The sequence below is a fragment of the Columba livia genome, chromosome Z, assembly GCF_036013475.1.
Source record: "Columba livia isolate bColLiv1 breed racing homer chromosome Z, bColLiv1.pat.W.v2, whole genome shotgun sequence".
Classification (NCBI taxonomy): domain Eukaryota; kingdom Metazoa; phylum Chordata; class Aves; order Columbiformes; family Columbidae; genus Columba; species Columba livia.
Genome location: NC_088642.1, coordinates 60,102,713 through 60,130,580, shown reverse-complemented (window position 1 = coordinate 60,130,580; position 27,868 = coordinate 60,102,713). Strand labels below are relative to the sequence as shown.

Genomic DNA, 27,868 nt, shown 5'->3' with positions numbered 1-27,868 from the left:
GGGGTAGTCTCCTGTAGTTATCTGACTATACTGTAAGCCCAGAAGCTCTTGAAATGTGAACCACATTTCACATACTTATCTCATAGGAAGCACAGCTCTGTATTTTGAATAAAACAGTGCCATTTTATTTTGTCCATTCTGTCAGTCCAACGAAGTCCAGTTTAGGCTGTTTTAAAATATATTTTGTGCAAAGTAACTGCTTTCAAAAGCAAACATTATGAATTGTGAATAACATACACTTAGTTAAAAGGAAAAAATTGATAATTCAATTAATGCCAGCAAAATAATTCATGCTGCTATTAGACACGAGGCTTTCAGTCCTGATACAGTATACACTGCATGCCACATTTCCTGCTAACTCAAACCAGAGAGAAAATGGTGCTTTCTCTTTTCTCATGGTAATTTTATTCCTTGGCCTCCTTGCTTCTCGTTTTCCTATTGCTGACTTTTTTTTTGGTAGTATTGTCTAGAAGAAAACGGTTTCTTTCCAACAGTGGGCTTTTTTGTATGTTGGTGGACAGAATATCAACAAATAGACCTTCTGTACTGATTTCCAGCAGAACTGTGAGGAAGTAATGCGAAACATATCCTTCTTGCATGTGTTTGTAAAGGTCTGGGGATGGTGAAGAAGTATGACTTCTGAATGTAATAAGAAATTTTTTTTAAGTGGTAATTTAAGAACATGTAATCATTTCCCATGCTGGAACTGATACATAAAACACTCAAACTAGAATGAGTCTTCTGGTATAGAATCTATTGGCTTTTTTTTAATATTAGAAATATATCAGTATGTTATAGGATTCACAGCTACTATATGAGTAACTTCTTTATAGCAATTAGACTGCTAGATGAGAATGTAAAACAGTGCTGCTTATAATCTCTTTCAGCATCTAAAGCAAAAGGGACACATCTTTCCATCTAGAGATTCAGTTTTTGTATCATCTTCCCACGCAGTTGTTAACAATGGGGCGGAATAGCTGATCTTTTCCTAGACTCTGATTACGGGGCAGCACTTAGCTATATTTGATTCATTTGTTTGTTGAACTTACCAGCTATGAGAGACTACAAAGCATTTTAACAGTGGGCCCTGAGAAAGAGGCACTTTATTTCTGAAATTAATATTGAGCCCATGAATTCATATTCCAGTTAAAGACCTATTTTCAAAGTAAATTGTTTTCAAAACATGCATTAAAATTCCTTTCACGTTTCGCATCTGCCTCCGACCTTCTTTTGCCAAATGTGAGGCTTTAGCACTGTATTTTCATGTTTTAAGCAAAGTTATTCTCTTGTTCCTATGTTGAAGACTCATTCAAAGAGAAGAGGATTGAAATACAGTCTTCATTGTGCCGCTGAACCAGCAAGTGTTCAAGAAACAGAGCTGTTGCTGGGAGATCTGAGAAACCACGATTCACAGTAGCCCTAAGGCCTTTTTAGAGTCTGCCTCTGCCAATGCCAGCAGGTTCCAAAAGAAAAAACTCAGAGCCACTGTTTTCTTAATGCCGGCTCCTCAGCGCTGCCACCCTACCCTGGTTAATCTGGCCCAGAGCGTGATATGCTGCTTTTTTAATTACCTCAGGCACTTGTGTGTTACCAGCATGCACCGCTTTTTTAAAAGTGTGATTGGTGATTTGGCCTATTTTAGGCCAAAGTAAGAGCAGTGTGAAAAACATTTGTCTTCTAATGCATGCTGAAGCATAATATTCAAACCCAAGGAAACTGATGATGGCAGTAGCACGGCATTTAGCAGTACAGTTTTACTTAGTATCTTTAAATGTAACTGAACTTTACCATTCAGCAGCAGAGCATAGAGGACTCAGGGGCAGCTCTTCCATTATGGACATTGGAGTTCATTACTAACACATCTTTACCACAAATCACCTTGGTAGTATCTTTATTTTCTTTGTGATGACCACAGACAGCAGCAGTCCAAATGCCAGCAACACAGTGGGCACTATAACTACAGAAAAGGATGGTGCTGTAGCCCCCTGGGAGGTGGACACTGGCTAAAAAGCATCACAAATGCCACTGTTACGTCTCAGACAATAGCTCACACTGCAGTCTCTCTGTCTTTGCCCCCAAAATGCCTTAATCTGAGTACCTTCTGCCTTCTTTGACAGTTAAGTAATGCACGGGATAGATTGATGTAATAAAATAATTTTAATATTAACCATTTATAAACTAGCATTTCAGTGTACAGCAAATAATCTCTTTGTTTGCCAAATGCATATCCCAATGTGAGAAGGTGTGTAATTTGGTTTAACAACAGAATTACACTAATATGTCTGTGGATTCTCTTTATCAGCAACTCATTAGATGAACAGTAGCTGTTCTGCTCATTAGCTCTAATACTACAGAATTGTCCACAAAGCAGCTCCGTGCTGGGAGTGGGATAATTGCTCATCAAGAGTATACTTCATCCTTACTGTAAAAAAAAAAATGTTATTAGAGTTGTTACGAGAGTAAAAGTGTTCATTGTATTTATATAGTGGTTAATGGTCCATAGTCAAAACTGGGACCTCACTGAGATGTTATTCACACAGAGTTTATTTAGATTTCTATTTAAAGTAAGGCATTATAAGAGTGTGTAGTAAATGACAGGATAGCAAGAAAAGGTTAATAGTATATTTTTGTGTCTGTCATGCTCTCTTTTCTAGAGCATTATACTTTTTATGGATTTTAATGCATTTTATTATTTAAGGGCAAGCATAGGGAGTAAAAGTCCTTCGGGGCTAAGTGACTAGATTATGCCTCTAATTTCAAAATCAGACTTTATGACTCAGCTGATCCCTTCAGTTTCCATGGTTGTTATCTATTTACACAGGTGGTTAACAACTTTCAGCAATCTGTGGTAACTTCCTGGCCCTATGAAATTCAATTTCAACGTCAACTTCAAGTCATACTACTAGGTTTAAGGTACTACCATATGGAACCTGAAAAATTATGACAAGTATATTGAGATTAATCCTAAATTACAAATAAAAAGATTAATTCATCATCATGAATTAAAGTAGTCCTTTCAGAAATGGAACAGATGACTAAAAGACAAAAAAGAACACTGTCATATTGTTTGTTTGCCCTTAAAAATACCGGGTCCTGTCCTGCCATAAAAACTACAGGAGTGAAGCCCAGGATACATTTAATTCAGTGTGAAGCTAAATATACTGGTACTTGGTTTTGCAGAAGGCTTATAATGAAGATATGGTTTGTCTGTATTTCTAAATTGACAGTTCAAAGATATCAAAGCCTTATGTGTGTTTTGAGTAATCAAGAGGAAAACTGTATAAGGTTAGCTCATTTTTCCTAATACTTGTAATATTTTAAAAAGTACACTGTAGCAGACTTAATACAAATACACGTAGATTAAATTTGATGGCTAAAAACAAAGAAAAAAATGAAGAAATCTGTGTACATTAAATATACTTTGACTAAATCAACTAACTGTTTTATAATAAACAAAATATTTTTTAATTTCTCTGTGAAGAAGATTGTGGCAGGACGTCTAACACATCAGCAAGCTCTGTGACCTTCTTTCTTTGTAACCTCCCTCTGTAATCTCTTGCTCTCACTAAGTGTTTGACTGCTGTTGTTGAGGGTCAGCTCACTTTCCCTTGCAGAGGCTGACCCTTGGTGCTCCCTGGCAGGTTATCTGCCAATTCTTCTTCCAAATGTCTGTTATTGGTGCCCCAAAATTGTATCTCCGCTTCTCAGTAAAAATAAATGCAAATCCAAGAAAATTATTTTGTAGGTCTCACAGTCAAATTAATGTAAACAAATTTCTCAAAATAATTTTGAGTGTAAGAGCTTAATAAAGCAATAAATTATTCTTTCTCCTCCATCTCTCTTGAAAAAAAAAAAAAGCTGCACTTGGAAGGAGAGATCAGGTTTACTTCCATAGGGTTTGCCAAAAGACATTATAATTAGAACACTGACAACTACTAATTTGATAGCAAATTTCAGTTGGCTTCTAAAAAGCCTTTATGGATCTTCTGGTAAACTTGCCGATTCTCTGATGTCTGCACTTCTATTTATATTAATTTCTGCTTTACAGTAAAGGCAGACAATTTTTCTATTTTTAAGCAATTTCTGACTATTAAATTCATATATGAAAGCTTTTAACACGATGCAGGCAAGTCTGTGTCCACAGTTAAAATTTTTAATGAGTTCCAAAAGATATTCAGGTTGAAGTCCATTCTAGCTTCCTATCAGTAACTTATTACGTTTCATTAGAATAAAAACCATAAGAAATTACTTTCATTTCAGCTTTGAAAAATTGCAACTCCTTACTAAAAGGTCTAAATCAATCCTGACTGACACAGTTGCAGGACACTTTGCTTTGCTTTGAAGTTCATACTGGAAACTATTCATACTCTGATAGTTATGGAAAATCTGTTCGCAGTTTATTATTTAGCTGTGAGAATGTGTGTGGATGTCAGACACACCACAAAGCTGCAGTTCTGCACTAGAACAATTGCAGAGGAATGTGTAGGGTGGGGAATCGTGAGTTAGCACTCTGGCTTTGTCATTTACTATTGGCTGGTCTTGGCTAAGTAATTTTTCTGTCTCTAGTTTCCTTTATTTAAAATATATACAACAAAATTTGTATTCACCTTTATTAAATGTGAATTTAAAAAAAAAATACTCATAAAGTACTATGGGATTATGAAGTTTTATTGCAGGATGTATCAATGCAGATTATGTCACTGTTTGAAATACCACAACTTCAACTGTTTTGGATATTTACAGTTCTCAGATGTGTAATAAGTGGAAAAAACACAGTGAGTTTCCACCCAAGCAGTACATTTGAAGCACGATACATATAAGTAATACCTTGGGAAGATACATAAGTACAGTGAGAGTTAGGGAGCTAAATCTATAGTTTTAGTACAGGTGGTACAGATACCTTTGTCAGAATGAATTTTTCAGTTACCTCTCAAAAAAGTACATAATGAAACATTGAAAACTGGACACTGTATTAAGAAGACGTTGGAGAACTCTTACAGTAATATAATCTACTAACAAAGATATTACTTAGTGTTTGTATTTGAAGATTTAACTCAATGCCCTTCTGAACAGAAAATTTCACACAAATGTTTTATTCTCACTCAAGGTATTTTTGTCCCATTTCCATGTTCCTGATGCCCCTCCCAGAGGCACTTTTTCCTGGCATAAATTTCTCTTACAGAACAGACCCACCAGCAGTTATCACAGAGTAACTGAGGTTGGAAGGGACCTCTAGGAACCAGGTAGTCAGCTCTGCTGCTCAAAGCAAGGTGACCTCAAACATCTTACTCATCACTCGGGATACACACAATCACTTTTTTGTTTAATCCGTGGCTGATCTCAAGATCCATCTGATCATCAGGAACAAATCTTGAAAGTTCTTGTTTTCATCTACTGCAAGAACCGGGTTTTGTGCTGCATACAGATTACACTTTGTAGACTCCAGTTTCAGAAAAAAAACATTGAGCAATTATCCCTGTTAATTATTAGACTCATTTAAATGATAAATAATTGAGAAGAATGAGTACTGTCCAGATATTGAAGTGCCTCTAAATGCTTTGTCAGACGGCCTTCAAAAGCATAGCTAGTTGTTACCATCTCAATACCACTCTTTTGGAAAAACAGAAGATACAGCAAAAACACCTCAGTGTGACATGGTGAAATATTAACTTATCTCCTTTTTAGTTAAACTCGTAAAATAGTTTTAAGGCTTATCTTAAGAGTGAAGCTTAACTGTCAGCAAAGATGCCTAACTTGTAAATATATAACATATTTGTTTATAATGTTAGCAGTCAAAATATGGTAGTGGCTAATACTAGATTTAGTACTAATGTATTAGTATGACTAATAATCTAGCATTTAGTATGATCTTATTAAAAATATTTACATAATTATGAATAAAATATTAAAATAATTTCAGGCAGAAAATGTGGAATTGCCAGTAATGGAAGCAGCAAAGGTCAGAACATAACATACAGGTCTTCTAAAACTGTACTTTGAATTATATATCCCCTGTTCCTAAATAACAACTTCATATATAGAAGTTCAGACTGAAAACATAGCACACTCATAATTAACTACTAACTAACTACTTTGTCCTTCTCAACTACCAACAGAACAGAGTTGAAACTGGATTGAGAGATCCTGCAATTTCTGTGGTAATGCTGCAGCAAATATTGAAGAATATATGACTTCCTAAATAGGCAAAATGTAAGTACCCTACATGTAGGCAGCAGATTTAAGTTCTGTTGTATATGAGCATATGCTTCTTAACTTACAAATATACCCCAGGGCACCTTTTCAGTTACTCTACCATATTTGCAGCTCCCTGTACAACTGTTGAGTAACCTGGGACCAGAAGTGAGCATAGGTGTAAAAGAATTTGTTTAAACATACTTTTATGAATTCTTTGAACTGTGGTTTGCACTCATTTGGGAAATTATTTGCACTATGCTAAAAGGGCCAATTTGGAACCAATACAGAGATTTCAAGACATTGTCGTCTGCTCAGCTATGTGAGAACTACAGATTTTTACCCAGGGTTAGTGTAGTTAACTCTTCCATTTGTTAGTTTTCTAGAGGGAAGAAGGAATGCACATAGAATCACACTATTCTTTCTGTGCTTCATTTTCAAACATTTTCTTTATCCCACTCCATTTTATACCTTTTAGATATTATTTTTCTTGTTTATCTTTCTAGTCTCCATACTGTCTTTCTGTTCTCAACTGTTCTCTTTATTTATTTCCCCTCCAATTTCAGTCCCTTTTCTATACTTTCTCACCCTTATTTTAAGGTACTTCTCATATCCAGTCCCCATAAAACACCTTAGAATGCTGTTACTAAAAAAACTGTCAGCAAAGATACATTAAAGAACATTTTAATTTTTCTTATCGGTGTCTGCCAGTCACTTCAGTTACTTGACAACTGTTAGGCTTGAAGCCCACTATTCCAACAACTTGACTAGAATACTAGAAATCTAGTTGCTTTCTTTTTCTAACTATTTTAATGAGAAAGCAGTGCAAATGTCAGTTTTGCTGGTGTAGTGCCTAACAGGACAGTCTTAATATTACAGAAACTATCATGCCTGTCAGCCACCACTTCAATGTCTAGGAGAGAAAAATCTATTTATTACGGGAATTAATGATTCTGGTAGCAATAGGCATAACCCATGGAATTTAGGTAACGCTTTTAGCTAGGTGTATTGGATCTTGTAGATTTAACATTATTGGAATACTTAATGTACATTCTGATTTCTTTAACAAAATTGTGGCTTATTCATTATTTTCAATAGCTGCAGGGGCTCGGGGTGGGGGATCCTCACAGAAGTGAGCAGACTTCAATACAATGCAATGTTCTTACTGTATTCCCTGAGTTCATTTAAATGTTGAGGAGACTGTTATTGCAAGAAACACTACACCCGAAACAGTCAGGTAAAATGGTAGTAGCTTTTAAATTCGTGTGATAATCACATTGCAATTACATTTTATTTTCCAAATGAACTCTTGTTCTATTTATACACTTTTTTGCTTTGAAATAGCCCCTTTGTTTTGAATCGAGTTTTCTGGAGATCAAGATGGAATCTTTCACCTGTTATGACATTTTTTCTGACACTGAATGTATTTTCCCTTAGGCTCATGCCTGCATGTAGTCATGAAAACATTGAGCTTTGGGATGAAATCAATATGATTTATTTTGTTCTCTTTTATGTGGTCTTTCTGTACGTTTCTGTAAGTTGTATTGAATACTTTTGCTCTTTGGATTAAATATTTTGTGAGTTCTAAGACATGAAGCTGCCTTTAATCATGGAATCACAATATAATTTGCATTGGAAGGAAGCTCTGGAGGTAATTTTGTCAAACCACCTGCTCAAAGCAGGCTTTCCTTCAGCATCAGACGAGGTTGCACAGGGCCTTATCAAGTTGAATTTTGAAAAAACTCCAAAGATGGACAATTCATAATCATAAAACCTGCTCCAATTCCTACATATCAATTTTTTTTTTATTTAGAGGCAGTCAAAACTTCCCTTGCTACAACTTGTGACTACTGCCTGTTCTCCTTCTGCTATGCACCTCTAAGGAAGGTTTAATTCCCTTTTCTCTACAATTCCTCTTCAGCTAGGTGTATGGTCACCCTTCTCACCTCCAGGCTAAAAATCTCAGCTGCCCTAGCCTCTCCTCCTCAAATACTCCATCCTCCCAACTACCTTCTGCTCAGCCTCGTGCTGGTGTGTGCTGGGAAGCCCAAAACTGAACACAGTACTGCAGGTACAGTCTTGCAAATGCCAAATAGAGGAGTAAGCTTTCTTTCCTTGACCTGCTTGGCTTCCCTGTTCAGTCACTCTAGACACCAGAGATCTAGGCCCTATATCAGTTGGAAATAAATGTCAAGGTTTGGATAAAATAGAATAAGTAATTGTTTTCAGCTGCTGAGTATGTTTTCATAGCTTGTTGATGTGATAAAATTTGGATATACGTTTACTACCATTCACCTGAAGTCACGAGACTGTACTAGGGAAGGATGGCTTCAAGGAACTGCAATTCGTGTTGACATAGGAGCTGTACATTACCAGCTGCTGTTGTTCGCCCTCGGTATGACTTAGCCATGTAATTTGCCAGAAGTAATGAAGAAAGTAGCTGGTAGAGAATCTGCCCCTCTGCAGTTATTCACATATACAGAGAATATGAGGGTTTGCATTTAAAACATACAAATGTTGGAAGAATTTAACCTGCCTATCGTTTCTTCAGTTAGACACATTACAAATAGAAATAAAAACAAGATGATATTTTTAAAATCTCTGTTTATACACACTTTCTACTTCAAAATTCATGCCACGTGTATAAGCAGTAACACTCAAGACAGAATACTCGCCTGTCTAAATCAGTGGGGAATTACATGATACATATATATTATTGCATCTATTGTAATGGCAACATCATCATATCATCCTATGTAAGAAAAAAGGGCCCTTGACTTCATTGGCTGGTGAGAATTTCACACCAGAGAAGAGGCAGAAATGAGTCTTTATCTGCTGATGTGTTGTGTTACTAAAGATCCTTAATAGAAACTGCATGATTTGGATTACTTGCAAGTTTTAGTACTGCTGCAGTTGCACTAATGCCAGATTGTTGTATTTTCTTAAGACTGTAAGAGCATTCATTAGTCTAACAATTTCTAATTCTAATTTCTGGTTATTTTGGCCACCCATATTGAAGGTGGCATGTAATACAGTGTATACTAGACACATATTTCAGGGCTAGGAAGGCTGGCTGCAAGTCTCTTGCTTTAACATATGACAATTGTTCCTAAACTCACACTTTAATGCAGTCATTCTTTTACCAGTCTTCAGTGGTTTTTACTGTAAATTATTTTTTTCTGTTACTGTAAAAGACCATTCCTTTCCCCATGATTGAAAAAACTCTGTTTTTTTCTGAAAAATTAGCACATAGACCCTAAGAAGACATGGTCCTCTCTTTTACATTATTTTCATTAGCTTTTGTCAGATTAACCAGCATAAGGATGATGTTCTTTATTGATGTTTTTCTCACAGATCTTATTCTAACAAGTTACATATATAGTCAAAGTACTATAAGTCATATATGAAGAATACTCTCGTTAAATTGTTCTGCAGCAAACAGAATTCAGAATATTCTTTCAGGCACAGCTTTTGAAGAGGAGAAAAATAAGAGCAAAACATATATATTAGTGTTTCAATAATTATCACATCTGCTAAGTAAAAGCTAAAGAATATCAGTACTGTTTTGAAATTAAACTGCAAAACAGTGATTATATTTCATATTCAACTGTTAGACACATTAGATAAATGGCTTTTATATTATAAAGCATTAGAGGCTATATTTTTTCTAAAAGACTCACTGGCTTCCATATCCTGATTTTTAATAAAACTTCTAGATGCTTTCCATCTTGCCATTCATGAGACACTCAGATTAGTGGGAACTTGAAAATGTCAGTTTGAAGTGTTTGTACACACAAATTAAGAATCTAAGAAAGATTAGGATTCAGAAGTTATTAACTTGTTTTCCTATGTACTTTTACGTTTACAAAGCTGGCTGAATTTATTGTGTTTTCTGAGACAAATTATGAAACAACATTTTTATCTTATATCTCAAATCTGAAACTTTACAGAATTACCACTGGTTCTTTCCGTAAGGGCTTTTGTCCCTCAAATTGTTAAAAAGATCTTATTTTAAAGTAGATGGTAAAAGTACAATATTCTGTGCATAACCATAATTTAAGTTTTAACTACAAAATAGATTCAAAATTCACCGAGGTCAGTGTTACTTTTTTTTTTCCTGACATCAGCAATGCTGATTTCATTATTATACTTTGTACGAGCTTTATGATGACTGATTATCATTTTTTCAAGTTACTATCTATAGACCATGTTCTGTAACTTAGTAAGGCGATCATATTACCAATAGTAAATGTATAACTATGAAATGTTAGCATATTAGTTCGTGAAATTATTTTACCTGATACATAATTGAATGTATTTATTGTGCAACATGATAGATAGTGCTAAAATTATTTAGTTCTAGTGTAATGTATGCTGAAGTCAGTATCTAGGGTTTGGGTTTTTTTCTTCACACTGACTTCACTGAACACTTAACAGATCCAAAAGTGGTAAGTATTATTTAGGGAACACTCAAAAGCTCATTTCTGTTCAGTTAGCATTGGAAGTATGAAAAGTTATATTCATTATTTGAAGACTACAACAAGCCCAGCAGTGAAACTCCACACTGCTATTCAGGGTAAACAAAATCTTTTAAGGTCTCACAGATCTTTGGAGTTTGGTCTACTATAGATAATTAGTGCCTTATCCTAATGTGCATTGGTGTGATTTACTGACAGGATTCCTATTTCAGGTATGCATTGTTTATTATATTTACACAGAACAATTCCTGCAAGTGGTGTGCAACTTGTAGGTTGTTCCACTGCAACTAACTGACAATTTTGTGGCATAGGTACATGAAGTCTATCATTTATACACATTTATTTCCAAATGACTTGCATCAAAGCAAATTGCCACTAAATCACAGTGGTGCTCCGTGTACACCAGTAGAAAATCAGATCTTTAACACCTAGTGATCCTGTGTACACTTTTGCTCTCCTCTTGTGTTTCAAATGTTTTATGCCTTTCAGACTACGATCTGTGGCCTTTTAAGTGTCAGCATCTTCCATTTCATGCTGACAGACCCTGTTGCTAAAAGGCAGGTACTCTTACTGCTCCTCTAGTATACCTGACATCAGCACCCAGTGTTTATTCAGTTATTTTTAACATTTGATTATTTTTCAGGTGTGGTTTTGCACTCTGCGTTGCAGCTGAACACGTGATTGCATTTCCCTCTGTGACTCGGAGGGAGAGGCCAGTATGTCTGAATAATTTTCTGCAGGTATTCACAGGCATTTGTTATGCCACATCAGCTCCATGTGCCTCTCTCCCCTTGCCTGCACATTAGAAGTCTGATGCTCTGTGTGTATTTTCTTAGAGATCTGCCATGCTGGATAGATGCTGAAAGTGTATAATTGTATATATGTGCTGACTTGGAGCTACCTGGGCGAGACACCTTCTGTCTAACCTTCAGCCTCTTCTTTTGTTCTCAGTTAAACCTGAGACATCTTTTCCACTCCTTTCCCAAAGTCAGTTGGTCAGGACATGCACATATGCATTTAATAACTTCTAAATGTTTTCTTTTCAATTTCTGGTGAACTCGTAAGAGACAATTTTTAAAAAGTAAAATGTTCATCACATAGAGAACTTACTGTGCTTTGTATTTCATATCCATGTATGCTTCCTTCTTTATCCCCCGTGTTTGAAATATCCCCTGTATATATATCCCCTTACAGAAGAATTCAGCTCCTTAAAACCATAATTGCGCAAGTAAGACTTAAAGAGACTGATCAGGTACTATGCTTTTCAAACTTAGTCTTTCTCTTTTTCTATTGAAAGTACAGAGATAAAGGATGTTACTCATGCAAAATGGTGAGTTGAGACATTACAAAGCAAGTAAAAATTAAGCTAAAATGGAAATTAGTTGATGTTAACTTCCTTTCCTCCCCTTGGTTTATTATAGGAGTAGTATGGACACCTATGCCACTGAAAGGTATACAACTTACTTTTCCTGTAAATATGATACCCTGAAGTAAAAATTTTTGTCCTCGGTGGATTCCTTTTTTTCCGGCTTGCGAATATCAAGTGAGTCGTCATTCACATACAGGTAGTAACGGGTATCTTCATAGCATTGGAACTGCACTGAATCTCCTTGGTAATGCATAATGAAAAAGTGATTATATTCACTCAGCTATGAAAACACAAGAAGTAAAAAACATGTTATATTTTTTAAGGTTTTCTGTAGGGTTTCATGTGACAGAAATTCATGTATGTTGCTGACTCGCCATATTTTCAGTTATTTTCTGAAGTGACACATATTGACCAATTTTTTCGATAAATCATTGGTAAAATCTAATCACTTTGGGACAGAATCTGTGATAATTATGAATAAAATAATACCTGTCTCCCTCAAAGGGATGAGTATTTCCAGACACATAGCTGCATTCCTGTGCTTCACAGAAACATGAGCAAGGTTTTCCTCTGCAGTACACCTGATATTTGGATAATTTAGGATTTTCATCTGGTTATTTTCTTGCCACAGATCTACCCCATCAACTGACACTAGCAATAAAATGTCAATCCACAAGTTTTTCTTGCTTCCTTTGGATTAAAATCAGAATGTTACAGTACTAACTGCTCTTAAACAACTGTTCTATTACCTATCATTTTTCTGTACCTCTTCAGTTTCTAATATGCTTTCTTTTAGATCCATCTTTAGAGGAATAGCTATTGTCAAAACAGCCCATCTGTGTGTGTGGATGTGTTTGGGCTTTCCAAGAACTTCTGTGTGTGGATGGAGAAAAAGCTAACAGAAAACACCACACCAGAGAGAAGAAGAGTATGTGGCGAGAGGTAGTCTCTGAAACCATAAGCCTTGGAGACCAGTAGCCCTGTCAAAGCCCTCCAAATTGGTACCAGCTCAGGGCACCCAGGAGCTGCTCAACATGCCCAAGGCCTCCAGCACACACCGGCACCCATGATGGGACATGTCACCCTCATCACATCCCAGGAGGTAGTGGCTGCTAGAGGTGGACAATGACTACAGGGCAGTTCTTGTCAGCAAAACTGCTGAAATGAGGGACCTGCTGTGTGACTTTGTGCACAGCTGCCTGGAAACCCCTGGAGCGAGGGTACAAGCCCCTGCTCCTGTGTGTGCACTGTGTGAGGGAGTAACTGAGCAGACCGTGTGAAGACTTATCTGCTGCTAATAGTAAGAACTCAGTAGAAGGTTGAGATTTGTGTTTCCCCCAGACTGACCTTCTGTCAGGGAGCAGGCAATTTATAATATCTTTGAGGGAAGACTGAGATGGTAAATTAAATTAAAAAATCAAATTACTTCATCTTCCCTTTTGAGTGATCTGTTTGAACACTCTCATCCTACCCACAAAACAGTTCTAGAAATCTGAACAGTCTGGTGTGTTATCATTGTACACAATGCTTAAAGAGACCTCTAAAATGAAACTGAATGCTTGGGTAAAAGCAGGAGGACACTAAAGAGTCCCAGACATGCTGAAGATTATAGCATTGGCAATAACCACCTTTCCATGGAACATGTCCTTTCAGCCCATATGACAACAGGGGTGTTCTGCAGTTATTGCAGAGTATGTGAAAGAAACTTGAGGATACACCTCTTGTATTAGCAAAGCTATAATGGGAAGCAGCTAAAACATTCTGTCCTGATCAAGCCAGTGTAACTGCAGAGTATCTGCAGCTTCAATCCAAATGTCCTGTTTTAAAAATTACTGTTAAGAAAGTTGAAGATAGTTTGGTTGTAGGAAAGAAAGACCTCCTAGGCACTCAAAAAGGTTACCAGGAAATAAAAATGGAATAAGAGAATCTGGTGACTTCAGAAGAGAAAGAAGAAAGAAAACCTGCAGAAGCAAGGAAAGGAATTAATATGTACAATGCCAATATTCCCCCTAGAGCAAGGGGTACTCCATTGGGGTCTCATAAATGCGAAGCCAAAATTAGGTGCTTTCAAAAGCAGATCAAGATAAAAAAATTAAAATAGCTGCTGTAGCTGCATGAAATGATGGAAAATGATACAGAAAGCCATCACAGGAAGATGATCTGAGGAGTGATATTGTGTGAATGGGAGAAGAAAGACAAGATTTTGACTGATGGATTCAACGTTTCTTAAAAATATCATTACTCTTGTAATCTGACACTTCTAGACCAGCTCATCCGCTCATCCAGATATTCCAGATCCTGTCTAAGGATTTGTACCAGGTGAAAACTACTTTGTATCCCCCTGCATTTTACATAAGCATAATAATACAGGAAGCATTTCCACCTTTCATGTTTTAATTGAAAGTCAGATATTTTGCCTGTAGATTGAAAGTCAAGTCAAGTCAAAAGTATGGAAAAGTTCTTATTTTCCTTTTTCTGAGGAAAATACTAAAAAATACTGAAGAAAGAAAGCAAAAAATCAGTCACTTAATGAGTAACAGCAGGATGCATTTAGCTGCACTTTTTTATACCTATGTTTGCATACACACTCTCTCACACACATGCTTTTATTTGTTTCATCATGATTATATACCTGCTTGAAGTCGGGATCTTCATGGTTGCATGTTTTCATGTCATTTCTTTCCACTGAATGATAATCTGGCTCTGAACAGGATGCTTTTAAGACCTGTGTTTATAACCACTAAGATTGGTAATTTTGTCTTCATATTTTGCACTTCTAATCCACCCAATTAAAACCAAAACTCTCCTTTTTATGAAGTCCATTAATAATTACATTCAAATTATCCAGGACTAATAAGTTGATGACTTCTCAAAACACTTCCATTAATACATTATTTTTGTACCATTTGCAATGCAAAATGAATTGGGTTGAAGACAGACCTTTAAACTGTTTAACTCCCAGATTCTGTTTTGCAATGCAGCCAAGACTGAGCCATGTCATAACAGAATATCAAAACTTTATCACAGATAAGGAACCTTGTCATCTTCCATATGATAATTCCTGTTGAGATTAAGATTATTTGGGAGACACTAAAGATGCCTTACCTCATTTTTAGATAAGAACTGCTTTTAATCATGTCAAGAAACATATTTTGGTATAACCTAGTGCTTTAAAATAGGTGATTGGAGAGTAAAATCCATTAGGGCTCAACACCAAGTTCTTTCCCTGATTTGGTGGAACTTCTTTCAGAAAATTAATTTATGAAAAGGTAATCTCTGAACCAGAAAAATCCTTTTAAAATAGTTGCTCTTTCAAGAACAGAAAGAAAAATCCCAGTGATATAATAGGCTATAAATAGAATTAATGTATCATGCAACAGAATTTCCCCAGATAATTTCAGGAAGTAGATTTTATGGAAAGTCATCTGTGAATTAAAAACAAATTAAAAACATCAGAGACTTAATTTGAAGAAGCATTTGGCAATTTACACCACCATGCATGGCCAGTGTTAGATGAAGTGTCATTCTTTATCGCAACATAAACTGTGTAAACAAGCTTCTTAGACATTTGCCCCATTTTAAAGGGTAAATTCCAATATAAGATTTTTCCTCAGACAGATTTTAGTAAAGGTTATAACCCTCCTATAGGGAAAGCCGTCCTGGCCTGTGCTTCCTACTATAAACAAACCTTCACAAGACTGGAGAAAATGAGAATGCCCTGACAACAGATGGTAAATGTTTAAAACCGGATAATACAGTTCAGCTGCATTTCTTTTAATCACATTCCTTATGTTGTAATTTGGGTTGATTAGGAGAAAATAATTTCCCTCTTAAACTCATCTTTTTTCCAAGGCAACATTCCTGCTTCTTCCTCTACTTTTATTTTGTGCATGTTTTCTGGTTAAGAAGCTCCTTCACCCCCCCACAGAGGCTGGAACCCACCACCACCGACTGTCTTCTAGTGATGGTAGTCAGCTACCTAACCTAATGACTTTTGCAATAACCTACTTGAAATATTTCCCCACAAAGAACAGACAAAGGTAGTTGGAAGCTGTGAAATAAGGGAGGTGGCAAGCAAAGGAAAACAAATTTGAAAAGGTCCGTGGGAGAAATTGTTCTCTAGCCAGAAAGAGCACTCACAAGTTACAGAGGAAATTAAGTACTTCTTACCTTCAGAGAGAGATGCTTCTTACCCTTGCACAACAGGACAAATTCATTAAGCTTTGATCTCTGTGTGAGGATGACCAAATTTTTCGAATCTGCTTTACAAAGAGAAGAATGTTTTAATAAAATGTGTATCACCATGTAAAATGAAGCATAGGTTAAAATATTTCATAAAGAGACAACATTCAGGTTCACATTACATTGATAGGCATAGGAATAGAAATAAATATAATCTATTCTTGATATTATTCTCTTCTGTAAAGTATGTAAAGTCTATGGCTTTATGATGCTTTAAATTTGCTATATATATACTTTATTTGTCTATATTTATGGTTAATGTTGGAATATCCATTATACGTGAATATATATAATATGAGCTATAAAGGTATATATACTAGTACTTAACACATACATGTAATACACATGTTTATGTAATATACCTGACTAGTATGTGTCATTACAGAAAATGTAAGATTTTTTCCTTTTTATTTTCTGCATGTTTCCTAGGTCAAAATATTTCCACTGTCACAATCACAGGTGCATTGGATTTACTCCCTTTCGACATAATACTGGGGTTTTTTTCCACTGCAGGAATTAACAGTATATCAATAATAAAGAATACTCCTCAGCCTGGTACCTTTTGGTGCTTCAAGGCTTCAGATCCAAGTAAGCAACAATTAAATAAATTAAGGTACCTTTGTCAACTGATAGGACATACAAGAGGATTACCTAGCAAAGCCCTGACAGCTATCCAGTGACATCACTTTAGATTGTCTCAGCTGCAACTGTCCAGCTTCAGCCGTAGCATGTAAGAGGCACAACAGCAGGCAAGTGAGATTTCATATCCAAGTCAAGAGTGTTCTGACTTAGAGGTTAGAGTGGCAACCAAAGAGGGATGCAGGAGTCCAGGCAGTTGACCAGGGACATATGTCAGTATGAGTTACATCCTAACAATCCTTGGTTTTCTCCATCTATAGAGTTTATTGTGACTTGCTTATATATTTTTTAGTCTGAGGAAATCCAAAGGAGTCCAACTTTTCCTGTCACCTTTGAAAAACGTGAGAAGTGGTCTGTCAGGCAGACAGTGAATGTCAAGGAAAGTAAAGAACCTTTCCATGATTTCATATGTGATACTTCCATGCTCTGATGGCCTTTGGATGAATTACCTAGCCTCTCTGGTTACTAAAACCTTACCAGAGTCTAAGGGGCAATGTTACACAGTCACACAAAGAAAATGCTCTGAAATGAACTAAATACAAGAAACCACTTCTTGCTTGGCTTGTCCCTGAAATGCAAAGTGTTGGAGTTTGGGAGGGTACCAATATATTATACTCTTCTCTAGAAATCCTCATTTGGCCATTGTTCAAGGTGCAGTCCTGCACCAGAGGGATATTTGCTCTCATGTATTACAGCAGCCCTTTACAGCTGAAATTGGAATACATCTCTTCTACTGGATACTTGGAACTAATATATCTTTTATTTTTCCAAATATTTCTTATCCTTACAATCTGAAAGTTCAAAAAATGTGCCTCCTCTTTCTTCGTAGTGATTTATTTTGGCCTTCCCCTTCTACTACAACAGGTCTTTGCTAGCAATAAAGCACAGACACTTTTTTAAAAATTGGGTTTTCTAGCTCATAAACATTCTGTTTCCTCATATACATTTGTCTTCAGTTCAAGACATTACTCATAACTTGCAAAGGCAAATTTTATTACTTCAAAGATTTCTTCTTACGTAACACAGAAAGGCTCCTTCATTTTTAGTATTGTCCGGCAACCTGGCACAAATGAAAATCTGGTATAATAAGTTAATTATAATGTCAATTCTAGGTATAAAACATCACTAATTTATTTTCCTACTCTCAAACATCTCTTCAAAACAAGACCCTAGCAGAGAGAATTATACCTTTTGTTGCCAGGGGAGTCTTACCAGGTACTGCTGATTCATCCCTTGTGAACACACTTAACCACGCAATATCTAAAATAGAAGGTATTTAACAAATACTTGGAATGAGATAGTCACATTCTTCAAATTCAAAAACATCACAAACAATTGAAAGAATTGTTTTTAAACATAATCTGAGAAATAATGAGTAATAGCAATAGGCAGCAGACTTCATTTCATATAGTTCTCTGAATTCATATAACCCCATATGATTGTACATTAGACTTACGAACAGGTACCCCAAAGTGTGAATCCTCAGTCTAACAAATGTATTGATTGGTTAATTATCTTTTGCAAAAGAGAATGCACTTGAGAAAACAGAGGTCAGTAATGAGATGTAAGGCCTGAAATTTTAGCAAAGAAAAGCCTGAAAGTCTTTGGCAACAGAGGTGAGGACCCTAATATGAAATGTACAAGATTGGAAAGTAACAGGTAGCAACAGCATGGGGGGTTTTCTCGCTTTTCTAACATCAGCATGGATCATGCAGCCAGGGATCTGGGGATGACAACACCCCCTTCAGGTCAAAGTCACAAACAGCTGGTTCCTGATATGATGTTTGTGGTTCTTGTGTTTACATATACAAAAATACCATGTAGCTTTTTTCTTTCTTTTTTTTTTTTTTTCCTTTTTCTCCTAGGAACAGAAGCATCTTCTACATCAGGATTGTCACACTACCAATCCATTCACAAACTGCTTCTATTGTATACCCATACAGGTTTGGGTTCTCTTCATAAATTAGCAATAGTAATTGTATGAGTTATTTCAATATTCTGTGAAGTTATCAAGTAAAAGATACTTCAAAAGATATAAAGCACACTTAAATACCTTACCCGTTCAGCTGTCATAATTCACAATACAACAGAATAAAAATAACATTGATTTAGTTTATAAATATTTCAAACAAGCCGTTCTATGTCTTTATCTGAAGCATATGTAACGGACTTCTCATTCCTCTAAAAACCGGGATTTTGTAAGAAATAAAGTTTGTATAAGTTGGTAGTTATCTCACAGATTTCAACTTTTTTCTGTATTTTATTTAGAAATAAGGTTTATTGTTATTTCTCCCTACTTTCACATCTCTGGAAAATGCATAATTCTAAAATAATTGCATTTGTTATTATTTGCCTCTTATCAAAAGAATACCCCCTAACAACTACGTCTGTGAAGTTAGTTGTGATATCATTTTTGCTGTCAATTAGAGAAGCACCATTTGAAATCAAAGAAGATGTGGCAGATGCACACCCCCCCTTCTATCCCCACCACTTCCTTCGATATGGAAGGTGCAGGCACATCCCCCTCCCGCTCCACATATCCTCCCCCACCTCTCCTGCAATGGGGGTAACAGCTTATTTTGTTTGACTCCAGAGCCCCTTGGCCAGGGTCGTTAAGAGAGAGAGGAGGCGGGGGTGCAGAGGCCTAAAGCTGCCGAGAAGTTTCTGGGTGCCTACAGCCAGAGTTGGGGGGGGGGTGGTGGTGCTGAGAAGTTTCAGGGCACCCCACAGCCAGAGTGGGGGTGCAGAGAAGCTTCTGGAATGCCCACAGTCAGATCTGAGTCGGGTATTTAAACGGGACCCTGCCGAGGCTGGCTCGGCCTGTCCTCTTGGAGCACCGGCCAAATGCTGCCGCCGACAGCCCTCCCGGGACTGGGGCGCTGTTTGCCTCAATCTCCGCATATGGGTGAGTGATAACCCTATTTCCTCACCAGATAAGCGAGTATATTAAATAATTCCTTGCCACTTCGGAATTCTGTGCTTAAATATAAGCACGTGTATTTTCTTTAATAATTCCTTGCCAGATTCAGGCAAGCATATATTTTTCCTGGAGTCAGGGATGGCTCTGGCACTGTTTTTGGTGAGCCACATGTATGCACATTGTGGATCTCCATTGTTATTATTAGCTGCACCCAAAAAATTTCCTCGAAGTTGATATCCGAACCCGTATTTTATGTTACTGGAGTAACTGATTGTATAAACCCTATTCCTAATGGGTTGTTTTCCCAGACTTTCCTGGACAGAATAAAAGTTTGTTTTGGACCCTGTTGTTCGCCTAAAACTAACTTTGGGGTGGCACCATGACAGAAGAGTTCCATGAAAAATAAAATAACTCCACAAATTACAAAATCTTCTCTATTTTTCTACATTATGCCCTTGTCTCTGAGGATTATCTGTGCTTTTATTCTCTTAACAGCCAAGTGTCTGGACTTGCCATTAACTCAAATGGGCATCAGCAAAATAATCTTGATTTAAGTATATTAGGTACCTACTGTAAACTGGAATAAAAGTTTTCACATATTATTACCAGTATTCACAAAGATGCAACATAAATTTATGTCTACAGAAAACACAGAATCATAGAACCATTAGTTTGGAATTATCAGGTTCAACCATTAACCTATCACTGCCAAGTCCACCACTAAACCGTGTCCCTAAGCGCCATGTCTTTTTAAACACCTCCAGGGATGGTGACTCCACCACTTCCCTGGGCAGCCTGTTCCAGTGCCTGACAACCCTTTCTGAGAAGAATTTTTTCCCAATATCCAATTTGAACCCCCCCTGGCACAACTTGAGGCCATTTCCTCTTGTCCTGTCACTTGCTACTTGGGAGAAGAGACCAACACCCTCCATGCTGCAACCTCCTTTCAGGTAGTTGTAGACAGCAGTAAGGTCTCCCCTCAGTCTCCTTTTCTCCAGACTAAACAGCCCCAGTTCCCTCAGCCGCTCCTCGTCAGACTGAACATTGTACATAAAATAGTATTTTCAAAAATGTCCTATAGTACTATGCATATGGCTGGTGAATTTTGGTATAAAAGCATGCTACCTTCATGGGATTGTGAATCCTTGGTTGATATTTCGTGATGGCCATCTTCATCTATGTCAAAATGCACTGTTTTTGAATCTTCAGTCAGTATATAGCATTTCACTGTTTCTCGCAGACTAAACCCTAGTAAAAATGAATTGTAATTAATTTTACTAGCAACAGAAAAATGGTAAAATTCTGTAATAAAAATAACGTGTATTTTTATAGCAATCTTTGCTTAATAATCTATGTATATTTGAGCTATGAATGATATAGTCAATGTATAATAGAAAATACACAGTGGGCTTAAGCAGCTGTCTTTGGGGCTTGATAGTGGTGTGAAGGAGGAAAGCAAAGATTTCTTCACTTGGAAGGCTTATCTCAGTGAGAATAAGAGATATATGCTGTACTTTTGCAGAGTTAAGGTGCAAAAACTGGAGCTTGAAAAAATGTCTTCCAACCCAAGAGCCTGGGGGACAGTGTAAGAAGGGGGATTGTGGACAACCTGCAGATAGCTGTGTTGAGGGAGACTAGTATAAACGAGAGGAATCTGAACATGAGAGAGGGGGCCTGAATTAGCAGTTGGTTGGTGAATGAATGGGGCAGAGACCACTGTGGGGGGCAGAGACCCCTGTGGGGAGCCAGAGCCAGAGCAAGGTAGTGCACAGGAACCTGCACACTGAGAGAGACGTGAAAAACAAATTGTTAAGTTATACATTTTCATACTGAAGAAGAGGTGAAATAGAGAAAGTGTCTTTGCAGCATACTGCTTCTATACAAGTTTCCTTTATTTCATAGATAAGTACTTGCCTGTTTCCCATTTTAACACTTTGAAAATTGGATCTGTGTACAAACGAGAGTTTTAGACTAGGGAGCATATGGCTACCTAAAATAGCAGCGTTTAAAAATTTTCCCTATCTCTACTGAACACAATTGTGTTTCTCTGGGTGTCAGAAGGAAGTAGGTCCAGCCAGTTGTGTGTCAAACACAGAATACCGCTATAAGGTACAATTTTGGTTATGTTAGTCTGGACATTGTTTTACTGGAATAGGTTTGCTACTTTCAAATTCAGTTAAGACACTTCTGAGACCACACAGACCTCTAGGGTATGCTGTAAAATGGACAGTCTTTTCTTTGCCAGAACAATTATGCAAGTAGCACAACAGGACACTCAAAATGCACAAGTAGTGACATAATGTTTTGGGAATGCTTTGTTGTTGGTTTTATATTGATGTACCTCCTCTGAAACATCTGTATTTAAACAGAGTTGTTTCTGAGAAGCTCTTTCCACCCTGTCCAGGCCGAGCAGAAACTCTGCATGTACCGTCAACAAAAGAGATAGACGATGCACACCCTGTCAGTCTAAGAAGAAGTGGCAGCTGTGACACATCGTATGTTGGACCTTCAGCACACGCACAGCTGATCTATGTGTAGGCAAAGGTTTTCTCTTCAAAAGCCTGGCAAGTAAGGCTATCAGGCTTCCAGAATACAAAACCAAAAAACAACAACAGGTTGTTCTAAAAAGCAACAGAACAACAACTACAATAATCAATACAGCAAACCTTAAAAGAATTGTTGTATTATGACAGTTACAGTGTAAGAATTCTACTTTTAATTAGAATTACAATGAGTACGGTGCCCCCAAAAAAATCATTGGCAAGCCTGCATGTGTCATTCACTCTTTTCTAGGGAGATATAGGGGTACTTTAGGAATTAATGGTCTGAATCTGGTGGTATGAAAAATCTAATATGGCTACTTTGAGGAGTATTTGTCTGCTGTTTTTTTTGAAAGCAGCTTTCATTTTTTCTATTGCTCCAGGTATTTTTGGTTTTGAACTTACTATAGACAAGCTGTTCCAGATACTTCATTTGGTTGGGTTCTGCCTTGGATTGGAATCATCTTTGCACGATTACAAACATACCTGTTACTCAGGAAAGAGTTACCTGGCTTTCCAGAATATCTTTTCACAGTTCTTAGCAGAGATTGCTGCTTAACAGGCTGCCTTCTACGGAGAGATGCTGCATGTGGTTTTTTGCGGCCTGAGCGGAGCAGCATTGCAGAAACACTTGAGAAATCCTGATAACGCGACTTGCCTCTGTTATCCAGTCCTAATGAAGGAGTTAGAATTCGTCACAACACTTCATGTTTTGGTGGAGAGATGAGTTTGCAAAGAGTTTCATTTTGATAAATGACAGTTAAAGGAAGCAGGATAAACACAACTAATGTTTGACTGCTTGCATAACCCAAGCTTGTGTCTTGCAAGGCAAAAATAATGTGTTTCCAGTGACAATAAATAAGTTACGTATCTACACTTCCACTGAGATGCATGTTATCATGGATACAGTTGTGTTGACTGAATGTATTTTGAAATACTCCCTCCTAGATAAAATATAAGCAGTTTATGTGACTTTCATGTAATTAATTTATGCTTCTCAATCATAGGAAGCTAGCTACACTTTACTAGGTGGATTTAAAAATCATATTCTTTTTGTCCTTTGGAATACACTTTAATATAATTTTCAAAGTATTCATAAGTGACTGAAAGTGATGCTAATTTCAACACATCATAATCTGGTGTTTAGTAAAGAAATTCAGCCTTATGGCAATCTTAAAACACCTCAAGAATGAGGACTGGAGTTTGTAAATTTGAGGAGTACATTAGAATTACTTATTAATATCACAGTCACCAGAAAAAAAAAATCCATCTCCTACCATTAGCAACCATTTACATTTTCAAATGATTAACATGTTCTTTGCAATTCAGTAATTTGACTTCAATGTGCTTTGCATTTTTCAAATTATGTTGTATTTGTGACTATGTTTACCAAAAATAATGACATGATTTGACAGCTAGATAATTGAAAGGATTTAAGCACAACCTAGGCTAGATATTCTAAGGAGAAGTTGGTGTCTAAGAATGGGAACTACATGGACTGAGGAAACACCCAGGCAGCTAATAAGATATCCTGAGGACACAGCTTAAATCGTTGCATTTCAGAAAAGCTAAGAACCTTACTTCGGTTTGAAGAAAGGGAAATTGGAATTCTCAAGTCCAAACAGTCTCCTGAAGTCAACAGTTTATGACAACTGTTCATGGCAAGTGTACACCAAAGAAAACAATGAGCTTCAATTTTGTCTGGTGCTGTGGTGAATGAACCAAGGAAAGATGGGTATAATTCTGGTCCCAGCTTTTTTTGTGCAGCTTTGCACAAAATAAATATGTATCAATAAAACCACAGAGATCACGGCTCTGACACTACTGTAATGGTATGTGAATTCACTCCGGGGACGGGAATTCCAGCTTCTGGTTTGGTGCAGTTCACTGATGCAGAATTTCACATTAAATATTTATGTGAAATGGTAGAAACGAAAGTCTTATGTCCCTGGAAATTCACTTGTTACTAGGCTGTGAAGGCTAACTAAGGCTTTTTTTAACTCTCTTCGGCTCTTTAGTTGTAACTAAACATTCAGTTAGGCCACTGAAAAGTGAAACATTTTTTAGAAATAATTAACTTATTCTTCCTAGTAAAGATGTCTCATTTTTCAAATGTCTGATAACTTGTAGTCAGAGGTAGAAAGTAAAGGCTGAGTCTTTTTCACTTTGCTGCAATTGTTTTATCACTGAGCATGCTAAATACAAGTGAAGACTCTTTATGGTTTTTGACTAAGTTCTAACTGGGACCTGACCTCTGCAAACATCTAACTGAATTGGGTTCTGCAGAGTATGCAGGCAGTAGTGGCAGCTTGTGGATCTTGAGAGACCTTAATGTGATAGATTTTCGTCGTTAACAAAGCATCAAGACTTCAACAGATTTAGGATGCTCAAAACCAGACATTTAATACCTTACAGAACATTACCTTGGAAAACAATGCAATTCTAGTTTGATCAGAAGCTGTAAAGATCCCAATTCCTTATTTTTACACACAGTGAAGCAGTCAGGGAATTGTCTTCTGCTGGACTTGCCCCTCATGTACGGTATTTAATAATGCCAATTTATGTTGAGTCAGTCCTAAATGTTTAATGAAATGATTATTTTTTTTTAATTGAGAACCAATGTGATGCCATGCAAACCATCTAGATTCAGTCTTGCACCTGCATTGTTTGTACCCATCACTGTAAGAAAAGAAGGAGGATGTTTACAAGCCAGGACCTGGAAGAATTCCTGACGAGGGCAGGACAGTTCCAAAAGTTTTCAGAAGCCTGTTTGGGAAGTGGATAAGTTCTTAGAAAAACTTCTATTGAGAAAGAGAGACAGGTAATCTTGAAGGTCTGAAGGACTGTACTTAAGTTTGATTGTTTTGGCTTGGTTGAACAAGTAGGAAATGGAAAAGTTTACCGTAGAACTTCACTTCTGTTATCTCTCCTGAACAAACAAAGCTATCTACAATAAATAACAAAAGCTTCCACAGCTTGAATTTCCTCATGTGCCCTTTAAGACTGAGTGACATACAAATACTCCCATTGCAATAAGCCTTTTCTCTCATATCATCTTCTTACATAGATGTCACCTATTCCCATTATTTTCATTCTTACTCATAGTTCTAAACGTTGTGTCTCGCTCCCTATGTCTTGTTTTAATATCTTTAAGGCCTATTTTTTCAGTTCTTTTCTCTCTTCTGTAAGGTATACACTGCTTGAAGAGGGCTAGGAAGAGCTGTATATAGTTCTTGGCTGCAGGCCTAGTTAAACACAGTTTGTTTTTGAAACTTGAGTCTGTTTTATTTTGTTTCACATCTAAGCTAAGTACAAGTGAAGAAGAAAACTCAAGCTATAGCTCTTTAAACTGCTGAAATCAGATATACTGGGGCACACTTGTGGACAATGGCAACAAAATCATCCTAACATCACAGGGAATTTGAAAGTTTTTCCTGCTACATAGATGGTATCAATTCATTTATATGAAGGCAGCAAAGAAAATCTGTTATGTAACTTCTCCTGCCCCCTCAATGATCTCCTTTCTTCCTAGCCATCACTCTCTCTTCCACTTACTCCCAGACACGTCTGATCATAAAATTAAATCAAATACAGTACTTTAAAACAGAATTTTAAAATGTTGGAGTTCATTCACACAGTTGCATGATCCAGCTATTATTTCATAATATATTTGTACATTCATAACAAGGTATCTCTAAGATCATTAAAGGATCAGATCTATTTTTGTGGAGTGTATTCGGCTGCAGCTGTCTGCCCTGCTTCCAAACAACATAAGCAGCTCCTCCAAGTTCGTTACAATTTAACAGTGGTTTAGAAGTAACTATGACATCCTATGGCTAATAAATAATAACGTTATAATCTCTTTCAAATCAGACAGACTTTATTAAATCTGTACTCTAAACCAGATATAGAAATGTATAAAAATAGACACAAACTAGACTAAGGAAGAGATTTTGAAAGAAAACTTTAAAGTCAACAGAAAATACCACTATTTGTTAAAATCTAAACAAGCAATCTGATAAAGTAATGTTATATTGAAGCCCATTTAAAACCCTGCTGTAATCTTCCACTCTTGCTTACCTTATTCTGAATGCTATTCTCTCTGCTGGGTTAGTTCTACTCACCAGAGTGCTGGAAGCAGCTCTGTTACAGCCCATTTATTGCTTGAACACATGGCAGGAAGCCCAACAGCCAAATAAAGGAAAGTCTCACATTAACCTAATCTGTTAGATCTCTACATTCACTCATTTACATAAATATTCTCATGGCTTTAACTGCTACAGGAATTCCAGGAGTGTTGGAAATGCTAAGAACAAACTTTTAAACGTCTGTTTCCCTGAGATGCCACAGAAGCTGTCTTTCCTGGATCTGCACACACATTTTAGCCAGTAGTTCTGTGTAGTGCCTGAATGCAGTAAGAAATACTATTCTGATATTCTATGTCACTGATCTTGCTCTTGCTATCTGTCATTCCCTCCAAGGCCAGTTCATGGGCAGATGCTGGGTTTATGGTAATACAGACATCTTAAAAGTAGGAGTGTAGCCTCCGTCACAGGAAGCCTGAAACAAGTTCACGGCTTAAACATTTACCCAGCTGTTAAATGGGCTCTGCAGCCCTTGCACTAATGGCAGCAACTGGACTACTTGTGACATGAGTGAACTTTTAAAAAGTGGTATTTCTTCACTCATAAAGACCAGATAAAGGTTTTTATCGCACAGGAACTGCTCCTTCATCATTGCATTTGACACATTCAATTGGTTTATCTATCTGCTTACGTATGTTTTTAATCCTTCACTCACTTATTTGTCCTCTCCATTCATACACACTACATTTGTATTAACAAGCGAGCCTTGCATTTTTAAAGGAGTGAATCACGCTTCTATATACCTCACTGAAATAATAAAAATAATCTGAAAAAAATTACAATTTTGGTTTTACCAGAATTTTCTTAAGATCAAGGAGCTACTTCTTTAATCTGGAATTTGTATACTCTGTAAAGAAAGTTCTATATTTTACCTGTGTTTGGTTTAGGAAAAGTCTTTTTTCATTCATTAAGCTGTCACTGGACACTGGTCCAGAACAGTAGGAACATTTTGTCAAAATATGTATTTAATGACAAAGCAATGTGAAACTTTTAAATCTCAAGTCTAACCTTGGTGCCTGGGAAGGTCATGGAGCAGATCATCCTGAATGACATCACATGGCACATACAAGAAAACCAAGTGATCAGGCTCAGTCAACATGGGTTTATGAAAGGCAGGTTCTTTTTGACCAACTTGATCTCCTTCTACAACCAGATGACCCACCCAGCAGATAAGGGAAGGGCTGTGGATGTTGTGTAGTTAGACTTCAGTAAAGCCTTTGACACCATATCCCACTGGAGAAACTGGCAGCTCATGGCCTGGATGGGTATACTCTGCAATGGGTAAAGAACTGGCTGGATGGCCATGCCCAAAGAGTTGTGGTGAATGGAGCCAAATCCAGTTG

At 36.9% G+C, this 27,868-nt stretch overlaps 1 protein-coding gene across 8 annotated transcripts; it reads right to left on the bottom strand.

The window, feature by feature from the left end:
* Positions 1-2,142: 2,142 nt before the first annotated feature.
* On the bottom strand, positions 2,143-26,600 carry LOC110356883 (uncharacterized). 8 transcript variants are annotated; one of them, XM_065046055.1, is made up of 8 exons: positions 26,461-26,600; positions 22,889-23,053; positions 20,966-21,088; positions 18,109-18,180; positions 16,210-16,301; positions 14,672-14,764; positions 12,135-12,319; positions 2,143-2,422 (listed from the first exon to the last, which is right to left on the bottom strand). In XM_065046055.1, exons 2-8 carry the CDS (start codon positions 22,998-23,000, stop codon positions 2,401-2,403), a joined length of 699 nt encoding a protein of 232 aa, XP_064902127.1. In that variant the 5' UTR covers positions 23,001-23,053; positions 26,461-26,600; the 3' UTR covers positions 2,143-2,400. The 8 variants fall into 8 exon arrangements, with proteins under 8 accessions (XP_064902127.1, XP_064902128.1, XP_064902125.1 ...); XM_065046056.1 differs by lacking the exon at positions 2,143-2,422 and adding an exon at positions 4,651-9,660; XM_065046053.1 differs by lacking the exon at positions 2,143-2,422 and adding an exon at positions 4,651-5,415.
* Between the last annotated feature and the right edge of the window lie 1,268 nt (positions 26,601-27,868).